Here is a 21,286-nt window from a genome sequence, read left to right as displayed (position 1 = left end):
TGACTCGAGAGCAGAAAAATGGGGTTGCATTATACAACTCTCCTGAACAGAGCGTTGGTGCCATTATTGTTTCACCTCTCGCTACAATTTATCTATTTACAATTTATAGTACAGATAACAGAACATAGTAGCCTTAGGCTGCAGTTCAGTTCTTCAAACCTTCAGCTCCTAGGGTTGCTGCAAGATCATCATCAGAGGGCTTCAATGAAGGACCCATGCAAGACCGAGCTACTGACTCAAATAGCTTCTCTATTTCAGGGGCGCAGCGCGTGAAACTATGGCTCCAGAAATTGTATCGAGGGTTCTGCAAAGCCAGCACTAGGCATGAATAACCTTAGCAAGTATATATCAAAGGGAAACGCTTGTTGCAGATAAAGAACGAAAACAATGACACAGAATCTAGTCCTTTTCTCACAACTAAGATAGCACCTTTGAGAGCGCAATGGGATTAGATAGAAGTAGATTACCTTGATAAGTTCTATGAAGGTGATCAGCAGACCCCAAGGATGTGGTCTATTCACAATGAGCCTTTCAAGCAACACCCTGGTGATTTGCTCTTGAATAATTTCCTACATACATATGTAAAGGACTTCGGTCAAGAACAAATGTAAAAATAAAAGCAGAAGATCTGTTTCAGCTCTAGCTTCTTGAACAGATCTTCCTGAATAGGAGTCAAAATGACATTAATAGTAGAGCTGTATATTTTACAACTGCTAATTAAAATCAGGCATTTGAACAGAAATCAGAAACAAATTGGCTAAACTTCCACCAAAGCTTACAAAAACGACTAGTTGTAACTGTCCCAATAGTTTCCTCGGAATAAGACATACCATATTAGCCTCTGCAAAGAGATAAAGTAAAACGCATGAAAAATAATGCGTATGATTGTTAGGGTAGCGAAGTTGGTTAGCGACAGCATTAAGGAAAAGGTATCGTCCTTCAGTATCCAAATCAATAATGAGGCGCTGAAAAATATCCATGGGTGCACTTTGGGTTATAGGTGCAGTTGGAATTGCCAATTGTTGAGGTGTAATTTTGGTCTGCATCTGCTGTATTGCCTGCACACAAGTAAATAACGACGAAACTACTCAATAATCGTCAATCAATAGTCCAGTGCAAGTCAACATCTTGTTCATGCTCATCCAATTAAGAAACAAAATACATGGCGTGACTTGAAAGAGCATTCTGAAACCCAACTTAATAAAACGTGGGCGTGTATCTAAGTAATCTTAACATTTCAGAAGACACAAGAGACACTAAAAGACGATAAAGTATAAGGATTCTACCTGCATGCCAATGTACAGCACCAGGGCATTCAGAAGAGGCACATTATATTTTGTACCATAAGGAACAACCTCACTTGCAGGTAATATCAATTGCCCCTTAATATCTAGAGACTGGAAAGATTGAGAATTTCTTGTCTGCTCATACAACGACTACATCGTCAGTAAAGCGCAAAGATACCGCTTATTTTAAAAATCCAACCAGGGAGAAACTATTACATTGATACTTTACAGGTTTGAAGAGGACATAGCATAGAAAAAGCCCTAATTAAGTCAATAAATACACACAAACATATTTGAAGTATGAAAACAAGCTTGAAAACACGTTAAGGAATCAAAGTATGAACCTTGAGATATTCATCCACTTCTGCCTTCAATTGTTTGCTCTTTAAAGCAGGCTCAACGTCATAGAGAATGTGCGGAGCCTGACTAATTTCTGGAAGCAAGTCCACCTGATTAAACACCACGCCTTAGATAGCTGACTTTTGTGCCTTCCAATTTACATATAACAGCCACAAAGGAAATATTTACTTTTTAAAAATGAACAAAATTGATAGGCTATCTGCAAAGTTTGAAGGTTGAAAATATGAATATGCTACCTTCAAATTAGGTGTAAAAGGATCAGGAAGTCGCATGTTGCGTGGAAAAGCGCTAAGAATTAGATTGCGCATCTGAATACAGGATGGGGGAATCACATCACAGAAGGTGAAGTGATTGTCGCACAAGAATTCTGGAAAGTCATGCAGTAACACAAGTAATACCCGAAGTGTGCCCTTGTATAATAGCCTTATCTGCAAACGGGAAAGAAAGAACATGAAGCCATTAAATTGGGCTAGCCAATCCTTGTCAAACACTCATTAATTCTGCACCGAACTGTAAAAACTTAACCAAAAATTCGTTTCAAGAATTTTTATTTGTGCAATGTTTTCCTACTTTCCTGAGAAATCAATCTGAAAAATTTAGTACGACTTTACTTAAAACTTGCTCAAAACTTGCCATCGTTTCTTTCAAAGAAAAAGAATGATTCTGCTCCACGCAGGCAATTGAACTTGTCCCAAAGTTAGAAACTCACGGGATCACTGACATCAGCATTGCGTAAGTACGGCTCCATAAACTTGAAAAGAGCCACCAACAAACGCTGAAAAAGAGGCCACCCCTTCGGGGAGTTGCTTAATAACAAATTCGGCATGAACATTCGGTGACTTATGAGCTCCAGCCATGCAAAGCTGCAATCAACTCCACCCAATAACATTTAGCATGGCAAAGGCAGCTGGAGGTGAAAAGCTGAAATGTAAAACTTTTAAATTCTGAAGGAGAAGAATAGTCAACACCTGTACCCTATACAAGTGTCCCAACTAGAAATTTAAGATGAAATTAAGTAGAACACAAAAAACATAACATATCAAAAAGTCCTCACATTGGGGATTTAAACCAAGTCAATATTAAATGAAAATAAGCAAAAGAACGAAAGGATAAGCAACTTCACACCTCCAACCGGGTACTTGGAGGGGTTGAAGGGCCAGAAGAGCGGTTCCAAATATAGTGAGAACCTAAACATCACAGCATACTAGAAATTAATTCAATTCTACAATCGCCCTGCACTGTTAAAAAAACAGAACGTTCGCATTCAAATTATGCAGTACCAAACAAAATCACTAGTATAAATCCACTTAAGATCCTCCTCAACATATGAAGCAGCACTGACTGGAGTTGATAGACTTAATAGAAAGTTGCCACAAGGATGCATGCAGACATATCTTCATGTGCTTGATTACTAAGTGACAGACTCTCATCTTAGCACAGACCTGGAAATTGCTTGAGTCAAGAATAGGGTCCGCAGCGTTTAAGTCCTGGAGCCATGTAACAAACAGCCGAAAATATGGCCGAGGTTGAAAGTTTGCCCTCCTCTCATGGAAGTCTCTTTGAATCACACGCACCGTGACAACCATGACCTTAAAATGGCAAAAGAAAAACTATAAATTTACACAACGACCATGAAAGAATAGCTATTGAAGCAATCAAACAAGTTTCCAGTGAGTGAGTAGAAGAGTTTTTCCTTGTTGAGAAAAAAACTGTGCGATATATAATTTTCAATTCCTCTCCCCCAATTAGAAGCTTTTGTTCAATTTGCCCTAAAGCCTGGTATGCTGTCTTAGTACTTCATACCTTGTTCAGAAGGTTGACCTTACTCATAGATGGATCCACATAGTACTGCACACGCGCATCATCACGTTAAAGATAATAGACCTCATGTTCTAGTTTTATTAACCAAGTTCACTGGGTTCTAACATTTAAATCTATTAAAACATTTCCATGAAACCTGCACACATCCAAAGAAAGTCAACACAACTCTTCAGTTACGAAGATTAAATCCAAGGTACCTTGACGAGTAACAAGACGAGCTTAGCAAACATGTCAATAGCCGCAAACGAAAGATTTGATTCTTGCTGGCTTGAGTCGAAGAGTCCTGAGTTGGGTAGCACTGTCTCCGAGTTTAAACAGTGAGCCACAGCAAGTTCCTGCAAAAGGCTCCAAAACATACCAGGCTTATGAGGGACATCTCATCAATAATTGTTGAAGTTTGAAAACCTAATCCATACAACTAAAACAAAAGAAAATCCATTTCTAACTTGAATATAAGTGATATTATTAGTAATACGGAGCAGAAGGACAAAGCATGCAGATCACAACCAACTTTATTGACACCTGTTGAAATCAAATTTATTGACATTTGAAAATAATTTAGAACTCAAGATTTGAGACGATGAACAACACATGATCTTCAAAATATCTTTTAGAAACTTGAGTTTCCCTAAACCAAGGTAGCAAAACAAACAAATCGCTCACAATTAATATACGGAAAAATCTGTCAGAGATATCATCTCCTTTGAGCATTCCAGAATGTTGAAGGTGTGACACGTAGACAGCATATGCCTTGTCACTTGTTCCTGGAGCGTCACAAATGCTCGCCCATTCATCAAACAAGCTGGCCACCTGATAATTGATGTACAGAAACAAGCAAAACTGGCAGTCATCGACCTGGGTGCTTAAAATAAAGAGCTTTTGCAATTGTACATGAATATTATGCAGCAAATTCGAAAGCTTAGATGATAGATTATTACTGACAAGAATACTTACTTGATCTCGAAGTCCAGCAGGATCTCCAGCAGCTATGTCTCGAGTTCCAACATTTCCATCCTCTCTAAGACCGGAAGTTCGACCCGAGGGAACCTGCACAACAAAGACAAAATGAATAGCCTTCACTCCATTATCTGGATTATTGCTTTGCAAAATGTACAATACAAATCTATGCATGACGAGAAAATATAAACAGCAGATCATAACAGTAAACATACGCCTACGAATCTAGAAGTACGAGTATTCCATGTGATAGACGAACAAATTGTACCTTTCTGTCTTTAGCAAGCCTGATCTTATCCTCCTTATTGAAACCAGTGCCTCCTGGTCTACCACTGCTAGAGGTAGTCCGAGCAACATCAACCAACTGCTGTAAAGATACTGGAGAATCTGGCCGAGCTGCTAGCTGCATGATTCAAACCACCAAGCTGTCATCCGTACGTTCAAACTATTCTGCAGTAATTAAAGAAAAAACATTTTAGCAAAAGATAGTATTGACGGAACAAACTTCTGGTGCCAGAGACTGCACTATGAACTAACCTTGCCCAAGGCATCAATAACATTATAAAATTCGGTGTTGCTTACACCAGAGTCTTCAATTACACAAGTCTTGACTAAATAAGCAGCAAAATCCACTGCATCTTCTGCATTGATGATAAAATATTAAGAGAGGTCAAAAGTACAGTCTTCTGAATGGAACCCACTTGACGACACTAGTCTCCAAATGTAATATGTTTACACGAATTGATGTAATGAACTTCATGAAACTTAAGGAAATTCCTATACAAATTTTAAAATGACTCACTGTTGCGGCCACCGTCCATCAACTTGGTAAGTTGAACATTGTAGTCTGATAGATTGATAAGCTCAGATCGAATTAAACCAACAGTTATTTCTCTATTATATCGCCTTTCTTCATCCGAATATATAACCTGAATAGGCACCAAAAGCCCAAGGATGTGTTCACAAAATCCATCAGCTGAACCAGCTGAAAAAACTGAAAGTGCAACAGAAACTGTAATAAAACTAAGGTCCTTATTCCTAGTAATAATACCAATGTGGTGCCTACAAAATACTACACATTAGCCAACATACACCCACTACCATTACTAAGCCATGAGGAAAGTAAATCTAAAAAAAATGAAGATTAAAGTTCCAGAAAATGTAACCAGATGTGGAATCAACACAACAAGAACAAGAAAACGAGGAAAAAGACATAGACTTACCCAACTAGTCAGTTCCTTCCCAACACGTTTGCAGACATCTCGAATTGCTTCAAGAATTGTTAAATGCACTAAAACGTGCAAATGACTGGTAGAATGTTCATATAAGCGTTGAAAAATCTGCTTAAGAAGCACCAATGACATACTTATGACCATATTATCAGCGACAAATGAATCATTCAGAAGCAACAGTGGAATTGCCAGTCTACTCCCTGCTACAACTTCAACACAAAATATAACCAAAATTTGCAAAACCAAACTTTTTAAGAAAATGAAAATGCAAAAACCACCTTTTGAGCGATGACCAAAGCTGCCTCATCTCTACTGATACCCTGGGTGATGATTTCTTGTAATTCATTCACAATAACCTGTTCAAAAGATCAAATCAGTGCGAGTTCAGTAGAGCAAGCGGGGCGTTAAAGATACACCATGATTTGCTTGTGATAAAAAAATTACATTAATAGCGTCAATAAACTAATAGCATATACATAATTGATAAATTCATAATAACTTCAAAAGCAGAGTCAACAAACAATTGAAACATACCCAGACTTCATGCTCAGGAGGTAGGGCTCCATAGCTCATGGTAGTCATTTTCGACAGTGCAGTTTCAAGCTGAAAATTTGGAAATACGAAACATTACTCACATACTTACACCACAACACTCAATTCACACGTGAGTATAAATAGAAACATTAACAAAACTTGTTCGCTCAAACTTGACATAGATTTATATAGCCAAACTGCATATAGTTATTACTGAAAGTAAGTACACACCTTCTGGGCAACCAGATGATACTTCTCCATCACTTCCCCAGTGGTCAGAGAGTTCTCGATCACCGTTGGTCCCAACTGCTCTGTAGGTAAAGGTGGTTGAGGAGAAAAGTTTGCTGTATGCGTTGAGCCCTACAGCCGAAACATTAATCGTTTAGAATCAAGCTGTTTTAACTTCTCAATGGACTGGAATTTCAAAAGAAGTTGGAACGGATATCGAATTGGCTGTACTGAATGTCTATGTTTATGAATTCACAGTGGATCTCTAGTAGTGAAAAAACGTGAATTAAGATCATTGGATACATCACTGAGCGGGAGATTAAATTTAGCTTGTGAATCATTCATAGATACCTTGAACACCGCAGGATCATTTCCACCATTTATGTCGAGGGATGATGCAGTATTGACGGAGAATTGCGGCGACACCAAGTTGGTCTCACGGTTTTGCAGAGTTGATCTATCTGCTTTGCTGACTGATCCAGGTGACGGGAAGCTTTTTTATTTGAGGCCCAAGCACAAAAATAGGATGGAAGAACCATATTAGTTCAGTAATTAAGATCCAGATCAAGTATGAATTTTGAACTAAGATGCAAAATAAAATCTAAACAATCAAAATTATCCATACGTACAGAAAATCAATAAAAATTTAACTCACATTAAGCAAGAGATATACATTTGACTTGCAGCTTAACTATACAAGTATATTCACTTGAAACCATATGAGCATTGAGTTGTATGACCTTCGTTGAGTCAGCTTAAATACATATCGGAAAATGCTGCAAATGAAATGAAGGATATATCCAACCTCAAAGGTATCTGACCGCGAAGTTCGAGATCATCAGCTCCTGACTCGGAGGCTTGGTGTAATCCACCATTTACAATTGCTGCCTGACAATGACCATGATTATGAGTAGATCCATTCGCCTGACCACTCGCGTTGGGTGCATATGTGGGAACGCTGGATCCCAATGGATGTCCGGCCAGAGTAGGTACAGATTGGCTAGGTTGGTTTTGCCAAGGCAGACGTGCAAAATCCTGAGCACGGAAAAGAACCAATTGTAAGCCTCTTGCAAAAAGATGTAAGTTGCGGAGTTGATGATATGCTGCTTTTGAACACCATTTAAGTGTGTGAAATACACAGGCAATCGAAAAAGTTGTCAGAAATGCTGAAACAAGGGATATCGCACAGATCGCTTCCCGAAAAAGATTCCTGACAAGGCTTGACGAACTCTAAGCATACCTGGTTAAGCGCAGAGAAGCCTGATACATGAATGCCCAATGCCAGCATAAAAACAACTTAACTATGAACCTGAGTTTCCCTATAACCTTCTAGTTGTGTTCACCAGCTTACTCGACACTCATTGACGTCATTACTCAAATGAGAGACTGTTCAACACATTTTCTAGTATATTCAGATCAGACGAGACCACTAACAGATAACGCAGCAACATATATAACTCCGCAGTATAGAAAGCTCATCACCACATACCTCATACACACGTTGTTGTGCACTTGACAGCTTTCCTCGTTTTGGTCGGAGAATCTCTGGCAATGGGGACAAGATTGGACCCGAGTAGAAAGCGGCATCATAATAAGCTGCATTACTACCATCTCTCTTGTTCCTTCGAACAGTAAGTGCTGGTCCGATTGCACCTGCTAGATCCCTCTGAGCCTGATAATTTGGATGGGGTAATTAGCATCAATGTTAGGCTCCTGTTAACGTCAGCGAATGTATATCGAGAATAGCATGATGTTTTTACATGTCCAACCAAAGTGAAATTACTATATTATCACATCGCTATGATCAGCAGATAAAAATCGAATCTCAACCTGATGGAACAATCGCCCCAAACTACGAGGAATCGAGAAAACAATCTCTAAGAAGATCTTTTACCTTCTCTGTTGCAGATTTTTCAATGACTGCACATCCTAGATCAAGATTATCATTAGTCACCAAGTTCACAGCCTGCTCCAGTACATCTCCCGAGAGATTCACCACTTGCAACAAACTTCGAAGGTGGTTTGCCATTGCAGCACGTAAAGGTTCCTAGTAAAACCACCAAAAAATACGTTCCTCTGATATAAAAATCAATAGATACCAAATGCAACTGTGACGGTTCAATTTAACATGACACAAAGGTAAAACCAAAACACAAGTTCTAATCACACTTTGAACTTGATCATAGTTCCTCTCTTGTGGTAGTCGCAAATTGTCAGTACACATGAGAAGTTGGTTAATATCAACCTTGCAAGTTACATGAGCCAAGCTACCCGCCAAACTAGCCACCATAAGCCCAGCTGAACTTCGCGTGTGATTCTCATCAGCTTCCATTGCGAAATCCTGCAATTGAGTAGCCACAACTACGATTGTTTATGTTTCAGATCTTAATACAACCACCACATGAAACAAACCGCTGCTATGAGACATTCTCAGATCATCGCAATGTATCCAATCCCTTCACGCAACTCTATAAAAAGAATGTTGTGGGTAACAGATTAGGGGATACAAACCTTTAAAACAAGCTCCCTGGTAGTCATGCAAGCAATAGTCACACTGCGTTCTACTACCGGTGTAATAGTCTCACGAATGGCCCGGTCCATGGCGAGGGGAACAATTCTGCCAACCAGGCATTCACAATAATCAAATCAATCACAGATTTTAATCATTGGAACATGAGAACTCCTTCCAGCATACAAAAAAGTCTAGAGTCGTTTACAAATTATTTCTTTAAGATAACAATACTAGACTTCCAGACACAAACTAAGACAAACTTTCCTTAAGGAGTTCCTCGTGCATGTAAAAAATGCAGTCAAAAATGAAAATATTGCTCTACCAAACTCAGAATCTATTTACAATAGCATCAGTGTTTTCAAAATCGACATTCAACACGAAGAATGGCCGCGTTTCTCGGTGATCAATTCAATGAAGCCAGGTGGTCAAAGTATTTACCTTTGGAGCTGAAGCGTCTGCACTAAACCAATTAACTTGGGATTGAGCACCACATAAGCAGATAGATTTGGTATTGACATCCCCACCTGCCAAGTCAACACAGTCCAAGTGACAAAACAAGTCTTGAACTGCGTGAAGCACGGGCAAAAGACCCAGTTGTAAAATTAATGAACTTTAAGCAAGTTTGTTTCTATTTCAAGTAGCGCAACTGACCTGGCCTGCAGAGATAGCTGATTGCGTTTGAGTAATTTGGGACTGCCCTTGGGCACTTTGCGGTATCTCAACTACGCTAAGATTCATGTTCTCTTCATCAATCAACTGACATCACAATCGAAGCACGAGACTTGATAATGAATACATAATGACAACCACCCCATAGCATAAGTAGGTAAGGAGGATTAACGACCCCAAATTAAAATAAACTACACACCAGCTCGAAGAGCATTAAAGCAATGCATTATCATACCAGACATCGATGCTCTCAAACAAACTCGACCAAAAATTACCTGAGATGTTTTTGTTGTAAGTGGCAAACATGGAATTGAAGCAGCTTGGTCAGTAGGTAATTCCGAGGGTTGAAGGGGAGCTGCAGCCGGCACACGAACAGCTCCTGCAGGTGCAAGGGATTGATAGTTCGTCGAATCCTTATTTGAGAAGTCCGGATTATTTTCAAGATCTCTTTCCCGACCTACCAATAATTGTGCTGGTTTCACATCCTTCATGTCCACATTGAGAGTCTTGAACAACACCTGAATACAATTCCCTCATGATAAGTGACAAGTCATTCAAGAAACAAGAAAGCACGGTCAAAACAACATTGTAATGAAATAAAATTTACTAAAAACATGATAATAGCTCCAATAGTTCAACATGGATTTAAATTAAAGAATTTCACCTCGATATCAAATTTCAGATTCATCTTCAAGTTTGGCATCACATAAATCTCACAAAGCAATCCTAAAATTGCCATGGTCCATGGATTTGGTGGCTGGTATACTAGACTGGCCTGACATGGCTCTAGAACCTGCACATGAGACCGTCTTAAACGTAAGCGCAATTCATAACAAGAAATGGATCACTTTTCAGATTTAATAAGAAACTCAAAGCTAAATTTCGAATACAGAATCTATGAAGCATCTATTGGACACATGACATATAATGTGAAGACTTGTTTGAGGTTAAGTAATTTTGTCAACTACCAGACACAGCATCGTCACTCATATTAATGGCTATTTTACTGAGCCATGATAAGTACATTACGCTTGTCTGACATGGAATATAACTACACAAAAAGAAGACCTGCAAACTTCAGTATTAACGTGATGTCAGATGAACAAATTTTCACATTTGATAAGGAGGGTACCTTGGATGTGAAAGGAATAATTGCAATCATCAGTCCTTTCTCATATGCCTGCATTACAATCGAATTTACAGGTAGTTCATTTCTTAAAACAAAAAAAGAAAAGAAAATATATATATATATATACGGTTCACAATCTTAACGAGAAGTATAACCAAGAAACACAATAAAGAGACGAATTGCCAGTTATGGTACATTCTGATTGCAAATGTGAGGAATAGATGCTAACCTCAATAATAAGTGATTTTGGATCCACTTCCCGTGCTCGCAAAGGCTGATTTTTGCCAATAGTCAACTTGCCCAACCAACTCCCCAAGTTCTTTAGAAGTGAACGCTCCTCAGAACTCACTTTGATCAACTCTGAGCGGAGCAAGACCTATACGAAATACCAACGCAAACAGTAGAAACGGAATGACAGTATTTAGCAAATATCAAATCTAAATGCCGAAAACTAAATCATCAAAAGTAAGATGCGAAAATTTGATAACCTAGTGATAAAAAGCAGAACCTTGCAGTTCTCGTAAGATGCCTTCAAAACCTCTTTCTGCAATCCCTTTGAGTTCAATTTATCCAGAAACTTGATGTAGAGGTCATGGAAATTGGGTTCTATGCTTGCTCTGTGGAAATTGCAAGTTAATAATAAATAATAAAATAAAATTTAACAACAATGAGCATATGCAACATTTATAGGGAGGAGCTCAAAAATCAAAGAGCAAAATGAAGAAATGGAATATTATATAAGCATAAAGCACAAAACACATGACAAAAAAGCTTTAGCAATCGAATCACTACATAAGAAGCAACACAGTATATTCATCACCTTTTCATCACCACATATTGAGCAAACCAAGGATGATAACTATCCTTCAAAACTTCTAGGCACTCTTTGGCCTTCTGATCCAGGTTGGTAATTGAAATATTGTTCATGATGAAAGCAATTTTATCTTGAACCTCAGATGATGGCGTCTGCAAGGACACTAAGATGAGGCCCATGCAGCTTGCTAAAAATACAAGAACTTTGCACAAAAATGGAAAAGCTTTGGGACTGCGGTAAAGCTGCAAACACCAAACAAAATGCTTGAAAAAGCACACCTCAATGGGGGAATTTCGAGTTTCAGCCGCAGCAACCAGAGTACCAATATTTAGAGCATGACCAAACCCAGTTGATGCAGAAGGCTGGCGCAAAACTCCTGAAAGAGAAGCCATTGCATGAAAGAAGCACAATTAAATGCCGTCTTCAGTCCAAATCAGACAAGCTAAATCAAAACGTAGGCCAAGGCCCCCAACATAAACCTGGGCGATGCTCTGTCCTCCGGATGATATATAACTACAAACAAAGACAATGAATACTGGTGCAAAATAACAACGTCAAGCACAAGCTTGGTTAGCTTTGACTTAACATACACCTAGGGTAGGTATACACGAAATTGGGTAAGAATGGAGTCCAGAAGCGTACCTGTTCCAGCGCCAGCTTTAGAACGAAGATGTTGTGGTGACTGCCCATTCGATAAAGCTGAATAAGTCGAACCCTGAGAGGCCAACTGAGACGTTGATACAAAAAAAGAAATCCAGTCCATTAGGAAATATTATCAATTGTGACCAACACAGCGTAGGTATCCCAGTAAGGACCTCAAATGCCTCGTCCAAATCGCAGATATCTAAAGAACAATCGAAGACAGCTTAAATATCAAATTCTTGAACAGATCCACAGCATTCAGGCCTTCAACATCAACCACGTCTGAAAAGAATTGGAAATGAATTATGAAATAAAGCATGACGAAATTGCCCATAAACCTCACACGGAGACCCCGAAGCATCAACACAATTGTGAACTACCTTCTGTCCAGTACCAAGCTCAGAGGTTCGATTCCCCAGTGTTTGCTGCATGCTGATCCCAGACTCAGAGCTCGACGAATATGCAATCTTCACCCTTTCGTCGAGCAAGCTCGATGACAGTCTGAAGTGCTGCGACACAAGTGATCCTGATTCTGTATTCTGCAGTTTGACCTGACCGGTTTGTACCGCCGGAGAAGGAATAGATAGGACTAAGGATCCGTCCAGAGCAACATTTAATCCCCGATCCAGAACCTTCCGACACAACCACGTTCAATAAGTGAACAGGTCACTAAGAACAACAGAACTTATCAGGATTTCATGAACACATATAGCACACAAGCACTCACAATCTATCCTTCCTGTTTGCACATTCCCTTACATGTCACATAACGCGACGAAAACAGAACTTCATTTTAGACCTACAACTCACCTCGTCATCTGTTGTTCGAAGTAGAGGATTCACACATTTTCTCTCCTCCATGGAAATAAGAGGAGCTGGAAATTGTTCCAAACCCTCCAGCAGTATCAGAGAGGATTTTGTATCACATTGGGCTGCACCACTAAATTGCTGGTCCGTATGAAACATGCCATTGCCAGCAATCTCATGCTGATTTGCTTCCCCTCGCATTAAGGCTCGCTGAATGAACTTCACAAGTTCAGGTTGAGACTGACGAAACTGTGGAATTTGAAGAACATGGTTGCAGTATTGCGGCCACTCTGCCAAACGCTCTTTGAACTCCCCCAGAGCGACTGTCCCAAAAGAAAGCATCTGCAACAACCAATAGTTGCATGTGCAAGCATTGTAAATTCTCAAATCATCGTTATTACGGTGGCATCTCCAGAGCAACTTCATACGCATCTTTCATACAAAAGAATGTCAAACTTTGAGACAGAAACTAGGCTAACATGTAGAAAACATGTCAACCAAAATAGCTCATTCAAGGACAACCAGACACAAGACCGACGCAGGCTGTCAAGTATGCTGAATTGACTCACGGAACTGAGCGGCATAGCAGCAAGTATCAATTGTGAAAAACCTCACCTTGGAGTCCAAAGGCTTTCGCAAGGCATCCAAGACACACCGCAGTGCTTGACCCAAGATGACGGACGAAACCAGCTGATGTTTGACAAGTGAACCTGTTGCCCCCAACGAAAGAGAGAAAAGCTCAGGAAGCCTAACTTTTCATACATACTTCTCCGTGACGTCGAAGATACCCTAGTAAATGTTGACTAAGCGTAATCATAGTTGCAAAGTATGAATGAATATTGTAACTTGTTTCTAATAAAATATCTCCCAAACAATATCTAAGAATACAATGTAACCAGCAACAGTGTGATGAAGCACCAAGTTTTCAGTACCAAAAAGAACTGCAGTAATTCTTAATTCTCGTTCAGGATATCTTGGAAAGAACTGATACTCTTCAAACAAACTTTGGACCATGCAAGCCGATATTGCCTTCTCCCTCCTACAAGAATTCCAAAAGTATATATGAACCTCCATAAGACGATTATGTTCATGATAATCACCACCATCTTGTCAAACGTAATGATAGCGGTCCTCAGACATAATCTATATTGAACACTGAAAGCAATACACTTGCAGGGCCTAGTTATTGCAAATTCTTCACACCCCAACTCACATTTAGAAGCTGCAATGTACAGTCCAGTGCTAATTGAGTATGATTTGGACAAGAAGACATCGAATTTGATTCGGACTAGTATACATACGAAGTAGAGGAAGGCAAGTTGAATCGCTTGAGCATATCCACAACGTCATCGATGGTAATTTGTCCAATATAAATCCTCTGAAAGTAAGAGTTCGCCTCCTCATCAACGTATTCACTCCCTGCTTCTATCTGTGGCTGATCTGAAGTAGCCACACTCATTAATCGCGGATTTGCACGTGTGGCAGCTTCTTTGACGAGCTCAAAGTCCTCAACTAGCTCACCAGAATAAAGCTGGCTTGTGTTGGTATGAAGAACCTGAAACCAGAATAACAGAGTTCTTTAACTTGAACCTCAGAAACATAGAGGCCTAAAGACTCTTGAAATAGAATTCGATAACGTATTGAGCTGCATATTAAACGTCAGATGAAGAACTCCTCAACCAAAAAAGATTAAATCGATTCCTCAATTTCATACGAAATGATGGAAGGAAAAAGCACCGCAGGATCTACCTTGAAAAACGTCTGTGTCGTGTCCAAAGCTAGACTAACAACTGGTCCTTGTCGTTGGCTGGCCATTCCACCTGCACAAATCTGTCTATCCATTTGTGCCTCCAAAAGCGTTCTCTCCTTCAAAAACTTCACACAAGCCTGCAATTTCTCAAATGTTAAGATTAGCTCTCCTACAAAAAGTGAATGATTGTGTTCATCAGAACGACAAACCTGATAGCAGCGGCTGTAAACCCAGAGAAATGACAATCACGGACGAGAATCTTTTTTTCTTTTCTTTTTTTTAAAATCTGACCATGGAACAATGTGCAAAGCCTGCAAAAACATATTAGTGATTACATAAATACACACATCTGTTACCTGGAAGAAAGAATCACGATGGATAGTGAGATTATCTTGCAACCACTTCTCCAGGTTCAAGAAATCTCTTCTTGAAGCAATAGCTGCAAGCTCTATGGAAAATGGAAATGGAGTGCATTCAAGCACTCTATCCAAGACCTGCGATTCATAATGAGTTCTCTTGTCATTACTAAGTGTGACGAGTGCCAAACCCACATTCTCAACCCACAAGTGACCCCAATGATGTACAAAAGAAGATAATGGACAATGAACAGGAAGCATAAGCTATTGCTGGTGAAAACTAAACACCACAGATCGTGGATGAAAAAAAGAAGATAGTATCCATGATTGTTACCTTCAGCTCGTGACAAACATCTAATATTCTTGGGATGCTACTAGGATCAGCAGCATGTATCTCGACCATTGTTCTCATTACCAAGTCTGCGTTGAGCAACCATAACTCCTGTACTACACTGCTGGTGGCATTGGTCGCCAAATAAGATGGAAGTAGCAAAGGAAGCATTTCAGCCTGAATTATGTTCCACTCTGTCTGCATATCCACACATGAAGAATATGAGTTGCTTATTTTTGTACCCAAAAATCTACCGTTTCATACGTCGCAAGTAGCGGTAGGAGGAAGGCAGCTTTGGTATTTCAAAACTGAACAGTTAGCTGATTTCAAAAATGATAATAATATTAAAGGGTTTTTTAGATAAAAAATAAGTTTGTTTAAGAATTGAAACTTGAAAGAATAGAAGACATTTAATAGAATTCGGTCTCTAAAATTTTCAAAGCTGGTTTTTTCAGCTTGATTAAAATAGAACATGTCTTTCCCCTGATCAGTCACTTCAGCATCCCATGACCATAGAAGAAAAACATCCTTAATATCGGAAAGTCGAAGCAGTTGAAAGGAAAGGAAATACAATACCTTAACTTGTGCTAAACCAAAAATCAAAAGTTCTGAACATTGCTGAAGAGGTATCTCAAGCAGACTACGCACAGAGCTAAGATGTCCCAACTCTGCTAGGCCACACAGGATTTCTAGCAAGTCAAGAGACAGCCAAGCATAATTCGGCGTTGCAGCAGATTGTCGGTGGACCTGTGCATTTGCATCACAAAAAAATTGAAGGCACAACCATTCTTTCGTTGGTATGATATAGTGACTAATAAGCTGCAAACATACGGTTAACCCTACCAAATCCTTAGTTAAAAGTTTCCAGCACACTTAAGTCTGACAAAACAATTCCTAGCTTCAAAACCAAGCTCTCTTCAGACACGCTACTCTAGCATACGCTGGATGTCAACATGCAACCATCGCATTCAAGACAAAAAGAGGTCTTAAAATAAGGGCTTGTTGTAACAGCTATCTATAATGCTTTGACGTATGCTTTCCTACAGAAAGAAGGGAATTCCAGGAAAATAGCACTTTACGAGACCAGGATAAGTTAGAGAGCAACTCATCCAAGAAAGTAAAATTACCTGCTTTCTTAAACTATGAGCAAATGTGAACAATTCAGGAGGAGCTGAAACTGCATGCTTCAAGAAGGAAAGTTGGCCTTCTCCATTTTGCCATACATGTCCACATACTGCTTCTAGTGGAAATGGGTCCTGCTCATGATCAAAAAAAAATGGCAATGAACTCCACAGTATAGAATTTAAATACAAATGACTAAATGATAAGACCAGAGTCACATAATCAAAGGAACGGCATTGAACAGAACATAAGTTTCATATGAAAACTTACAACCGACAAGACTTTTGACCCAAAACTTGTTGTTCAAAAAACCTCCATAGACCAGATAGCATTATAATGTCACATTTCTCATTCGTCTCAAACATCTCCAAATTACTCGGTAAATGAACGGCACACCTGACAAGCTTTCCCATACATTCTCAACAAGAGAGAAAACGCTTTTTGATCGGGTAATAGAAAACCTTCATGATCCAGTTTCTCAATCACCACTTCCCAGCTAAGACCTGGGGCCTGTTAGACAATGAAAGTCAGATGCAAAATGAAGACGCTGTCATGAAGAACAAGTAAATACAAAGGGTACAAAGGACACTCACAACGTAAACATGTCTCAACGACGTTACCGTTGCCATGGACGCAATCACAAGGCACGATTCTAAAGATAGCTTAAGAATTATTTGAGATTCAAGTAGTTATAGTACAATCAAAGACTTGCGTTGTTAAGTTGCCATTCAAGAACGTTACATTAGATAGATTCTCCAACAAAACATTCAAAATGCTTCACAATCGCACCTATTATGAGATACCCAACGTTCGATTGTATCAACCACATAAATAACAAGGAGAGGACAATTAGACATAAGGGAGATAAAAATTCAAACAAATAAGGATCCTTAACAATGAAAATAGATATACCAGCTGCTTTATGGAGTCCACAAGCACGTCCACGTCCCAAGTGGTCAACCAGTCTGAAGAAACCTGTTCATCATTGCAAAGCGCCGTGCAAAACGTGCTGTGGGTGCCTTGCAGATCTTCTGACCTACGATGGGTTCGGGCAACCATTCCAAGAATGCGGGCGACCTCAATTTCTGTGAGAGTGGGAAACAAGCCAAGAACTCCTCTACAATGATCAATATCTACAGTGCAGCTGTAACCCAACTCTTCCATAACATCGGCAACGCTTGTTGCAGTGGACAATAAGGAGCACATTTCTAGGGCCGTGTCTGCCCCAGTCGATCCAACTCTGCTAAAACTCCTGCAACCAATGTGGTGGATACGATATTTAGAACCAATCACAGTGTAGGATTGAACTGTATTGACAATAAATACATCAATATGATTTATTACTGAGTTTCTACCTAACATATATGATTAGTGCCGAATCAAATGCTCCGAAAAATGTGCGCTGCGGCAAACCTCTGACTGCACCATTTGATCCAACTCTCTGACATTTGATTCTTAGGTTATACATATTTTTGCAAAAGTTCGGTAAAGAAATGATAGAAATAAATTACCTCATACAATTGACTTCATTCACATTTGCTTGAAGTAGGGCAGTCGACAACAAAGACTCCTGAATGTTTGGCTGAAGGGATTGCAATGCCCTCATAAACGAATGAAAGTGCTTTGCCAAGCCCTCACTACGGTGCAAGAAGAAAATGATTTCTTCAATAAGCGGTTCTGTTAAACCAGAAGTTGGATTCTCGCAAATCTCTGAGATCTTCGCTTTACAGAAAGACTGGCCTGCATGTCGTCAATTACAGATTTCAGCATTTTAATCATAATTGCAGCGGTGAACTCTAAATCCAACGCGCGGAGTAAACCAAACACCCTCAACCGCTAGTTTCATCTCATCTACATGCGACCTCCACAACACCAGCCAATTTTAATCGAATTCCCCCCATAAAAAAATAAATAAAGAAAAAAAAAGAAAAAAAAAAGAAAAAAAAGAAAAGAAAGAAAAAAAAACAAACGAAGTCATGAATCAGAAAATCCAAGAAGATTTTACTGATACTTACTATATTTCTGTTAGAGAATAGTTCTTCGAAATCACCAAATCCTGTAGTTTACAAATGGATCTAGGACGAAAAACATATTACATGATAGATATAGTAGCATACAGCCTCAAGAAATCCACAAATAAATTACAAACAAACATGTGCTCGAAACGAAATACAACACACATTATATTCATCGCAAGAACTAACGACAGTCAGAATGAACTCCAGAGGCAGTTCACTAACCCTCTTGTTGAAGAATAATATCTTCAGCATCTGTTAATGCAAGGCCAAGTCCAATCTGCTCGGGAATGGGGAATTTCAGTGCACAGCATAGGTTTTCAAGAAATCCTTCGGTCAAGCATGAGTGCCCCATCGCCTCACAAAGTGTTGATCCCGAATTCGGCTGGTGAATGAGCATCTTTAGTATACTAGCCAGCAGGTCTAATTTTAGAGAAAGATTGTGAACTTCTCCTCCATGAAGGTTAACGTGCTCCAAGCAATTCCTCAGTATCAAGCTTCCATCTATCCCATATTCGATGAACTGACGAGCACAGGTCCACTTTGTGAATAGTCTCATTCGAATGTCAACAAACATGGTAAGTTCAATTTCATGTATCAAAATTGAAGAACATCAGCCAAAATATGCAAGTTACTTCGACCCCAAGTTGGACGACGAAAGAGTCTGAAAAGAGAGGGCAAAAGGCATAGTAACAGCTTCGGATGGACAGCCCTGCTGATTAACATTGACAACACGATCACGCACACAATCACGTCTAAAAGTATTTGACATCTCTCTCACTATGGCTCTCTCTCTCTCTCTCTCTCTCAGTAACTCTCGCTACCTCTCTCTCTCTCTCTCTCTCTCTCTCTCTCTCGCTCTCTCGAATGTGTGGGATAATGAAGATGTACCTGGTGGAATTCCAACTCAATAGACTTGTAATTGTTCTTGTTAAGGCTGGCAATCGAGAAACCGATCTGACTAGGAAGTAGAGTAGCAAACGACAACATCGTAAGGAGTAGTTGCTTAGTTCTATTAATCTCGAGGTACTCTGATCAATTCTGCGCCAATCTACAAGGACTCTACACTGCCCATACGGGCTCTCATCAATTCACTGCTGCTGAGAGATAGAAACCCACACGCAGAACCAGCGGCTGGCACATTTACTTCAGAAGAAAGCAGCTAGTCGAGAACACCTGTTGAAGAATCAAAATCCGGTTAGCTGCTACAGAAAGATACTGACAGCGTAATATAAATGCTCTCAATAATCTCAGTAGATCAAACGTGAACTCTGATCATTCGACCTTACAGTGTCTGCGAGAAAGTGCAGAGACATTGCTGATGACATTTACACAAGAAAGCTGAAGCCAGTTAGAATATAATCAGCACTAAATGATCTGCACACACAATATGAACATACCATGGCAAAGCAAACCACCTACATTCTCACCTTCTCTTCACGTTGAAGCAAGAAACGACGGAATTCTCGAATTCACAGTCGCTACCAATATTTCTACCCTAAAATTCCCCGATACAATGACTTCACCAATCTCAAAGCCTACAACAGATATCGATCGCACATTAAACTACAGCGAAGTCTTCACAAACCTCCTGAAACCCTAACCCTTTCACTTCCTAAAACCTTGTTCAATCTTCCCAAACACTAAAAAGAGAGCTTCGGAAAGAACTTCTCAGAAACTCAATAATCAAATCCGAACAACAGCGCTCCGATTATTTGAACACTGCAAAACCTTCGTGAAAACATATAATTCAAGGACACCAAAACCACTGCAACTCACTACCGCCCTGCAATGCTGATCATTTAACGAGCTTCCAGCAAGTCTTCACGACCAGCCCGGTCATTAAGAAAAAACATGAGCCAGAATTGGATGATACGGCAATACAACAAGCGATCGGGATGCAGCGGAGTTTACGAAACGCAGTAGAAGAGCAATGGACGCGACGTGCAAGAGAGAGCGTAGGGAGAGCTGTAACAACAGAAGGCACTGGAGCTGAGGGCGACAATAGGCAAAGACCTAATATGAAGGAAGGGGAATTGTGAGGCGTTGTACAGGAACGAGAATATTTGGAGACAATATGCGGCACGGCATGCATCATGATTATCGCCTTCTTTCTTGCATGGAAACCTCGTCGTCGTCGCGTTCAGTTTTGAATTTGAGATGGAGCCTGATTCTTCAACGTCGCGTTCAGTTGTCTTGTTTTGTTTGTAGTCTTGCTGCTGTTTTGGCACACATCTATCTATACATCTCTCTATATAGATGACGATGCGTCATGGCCACCGTGAGTGTGACAGACACGCTCCATGTCGGATGAGAAATTGGCCCCTACGGTAGAATAATCCTCCGTAGAATAGTGTTTTGTTTGTTACATGGCTGCGCTACTCTACTCGGTGCTATGCAAGGCATTGTGTGTGCCAAGTTGGTATTGCCTTTCCCAGTTTTGTTTGTCAGTGTTTTTGTTTCTATATATAAATTAATGGGAATGTTGTATTGACCCAGATTTTTACTAAATCAACCTATCCATGATCAACCTAGTAAAAAAATATGGTAATTATGATGAATGTGATTGGTTTTGGATCATGTAGTGGAGAAATGAATTTTGATGTCATTTTTTATTTTCATGATGGTTAGGATGGGTGTGTCAATTTATTAAAAGCTTTTGTCTACTTAACATTCCTCTAGATTAAATGTACATATTTTTATTCTTTTATTATGTAGTGA

At 39.7% G+C, this 21,286-nt stretch overlaps 1 protein-coding gene across 3 annotated transcripts; it reads right to left on the bottom strand.

Moving 5' to 3' along the window:
* LOC112274499 (uncharacterized) lies at nt 1-20,812 on the bottom strand. Of its 3 annotated transcripts, none has more exons than XM_024504069.3 (52): nt 19,996-20,812; nt 19,457-19,741; nt 18,791-19,088; nt 18,062-18,290; nt 17,463-17,802; nt 16,947-17,060; nt 16,556-16,684; nt 16,005-16,175; nt 15,432-15,626; nt 15,098-15,235; nt 14,741-14,878; nt 14,293-14,546; nt 13,924-14,030; nt 13,607-13,701; nt 12,995-13,333; nt 12,565-12,816; nt 12,185-12,257; nt 11,821-11,918; nt 11,549-11,694; nt 11,237-11,345; nt 10,958-11,104; nt 10,732-10,779; nt 10,264-10,392; nt 9,875-10,117; nt 9,582-9,686; nt 9,369-9,454; nt 8,930-9,035; nt 8,664-8,759; nt 8,313-8,465; nt 7,908-8,090; nt 7,224-7,453; nt 6,770-6,911; nt 6,422-6,550; nt 6,191-6,259; nt 5,935-6,012; nt 5,648-5,764; nt 5,227-5,353; nt 4,962-5,065; nt 4,693-4,827; nt 4,422-4,514; nt 4,131-4,277; nt 3,665-3,802; nt 3,450-3,494; nt 3,089-3,235; nt 2,772-2,833; nt 2,356-2,509; nt 1,883-2,074; nt 1,631-1,735; nt 1,287-1,421; nt 831-1,058; nt 468-569; nt 1-304 (listed from the first exon to the last, which is right to left on the bottom strand). In XM_024504069.3, the coding sequence occupies exons 2-52, from the start codon at nt 19,553-19,555 to the stop codon at nt 146-148; spliced, it is 7,458 nt and encodes a 2,485-aa protein (XP_024359837.1). In that variant the 5' UTR covers nt 19,556-19,741; nt 19,996-20,812; the 3' UTR covers nt 1-145. The 3 variants fall into 3 exon arrangements, with proteins under 3 accessions (XP_024359837.1, XP_024359835.1, XP_090102039.1); XM_024504067.3 differs by having other exon boundaries at nt 12,185-12,269; nt 19,996-20,811; XM_090245913.1 differs by having other exon boundaries at nt 12,185-12,269; nt 20,582-20,811.
* Between the last annotated feature and the right edge of the window lie 474 nt (nt 20,813-21,286).

This window comes from Physcomitrium patens, chromosome 21 (genome assembly GCF_059467195.1).
Source record: "Physcomitrium patens ecotype Gransden chromosome 21, ASM5946719v1, whole genome shotgun sequence".
NCBI classification, from domain to species: domain Eukaryota; kingdom Viridiplantae; phylum Streptophyta; class Bryopsida; order Funariales; family Funariaceae; genus Physcomitrium; species Physcomitrium patens.
The sequence above is the reverse complement of the archived record's forward strand: the minus strand, read 5'-3'. Positions and strand labels throughout refer to the sequence as shown.

Coding starts and splice junctions, on each gene's coding strand:
- LOC112274499 (XM_024504067.3), bottom strand. CDS start 19,555: ATGTTGTCGTTTGCTACTCTACTTCCTAGTCAGATCGGTTTCTCGATT. Junction 18,291..18,790: donor TATTATTCTTCAACAAGAGG/GTTAGTGAACTG, acceptor GACGACATGCAG/GCCAGTCTTTCTGTAAAGCG. Junction 11,919..12,184: donor TAAAGCTGGCGCTGGAACAG/GTACGCTTCTGG, acceptor CTTCTCTTTCAG/GAGTTTTGCGCCAGCCTTCT.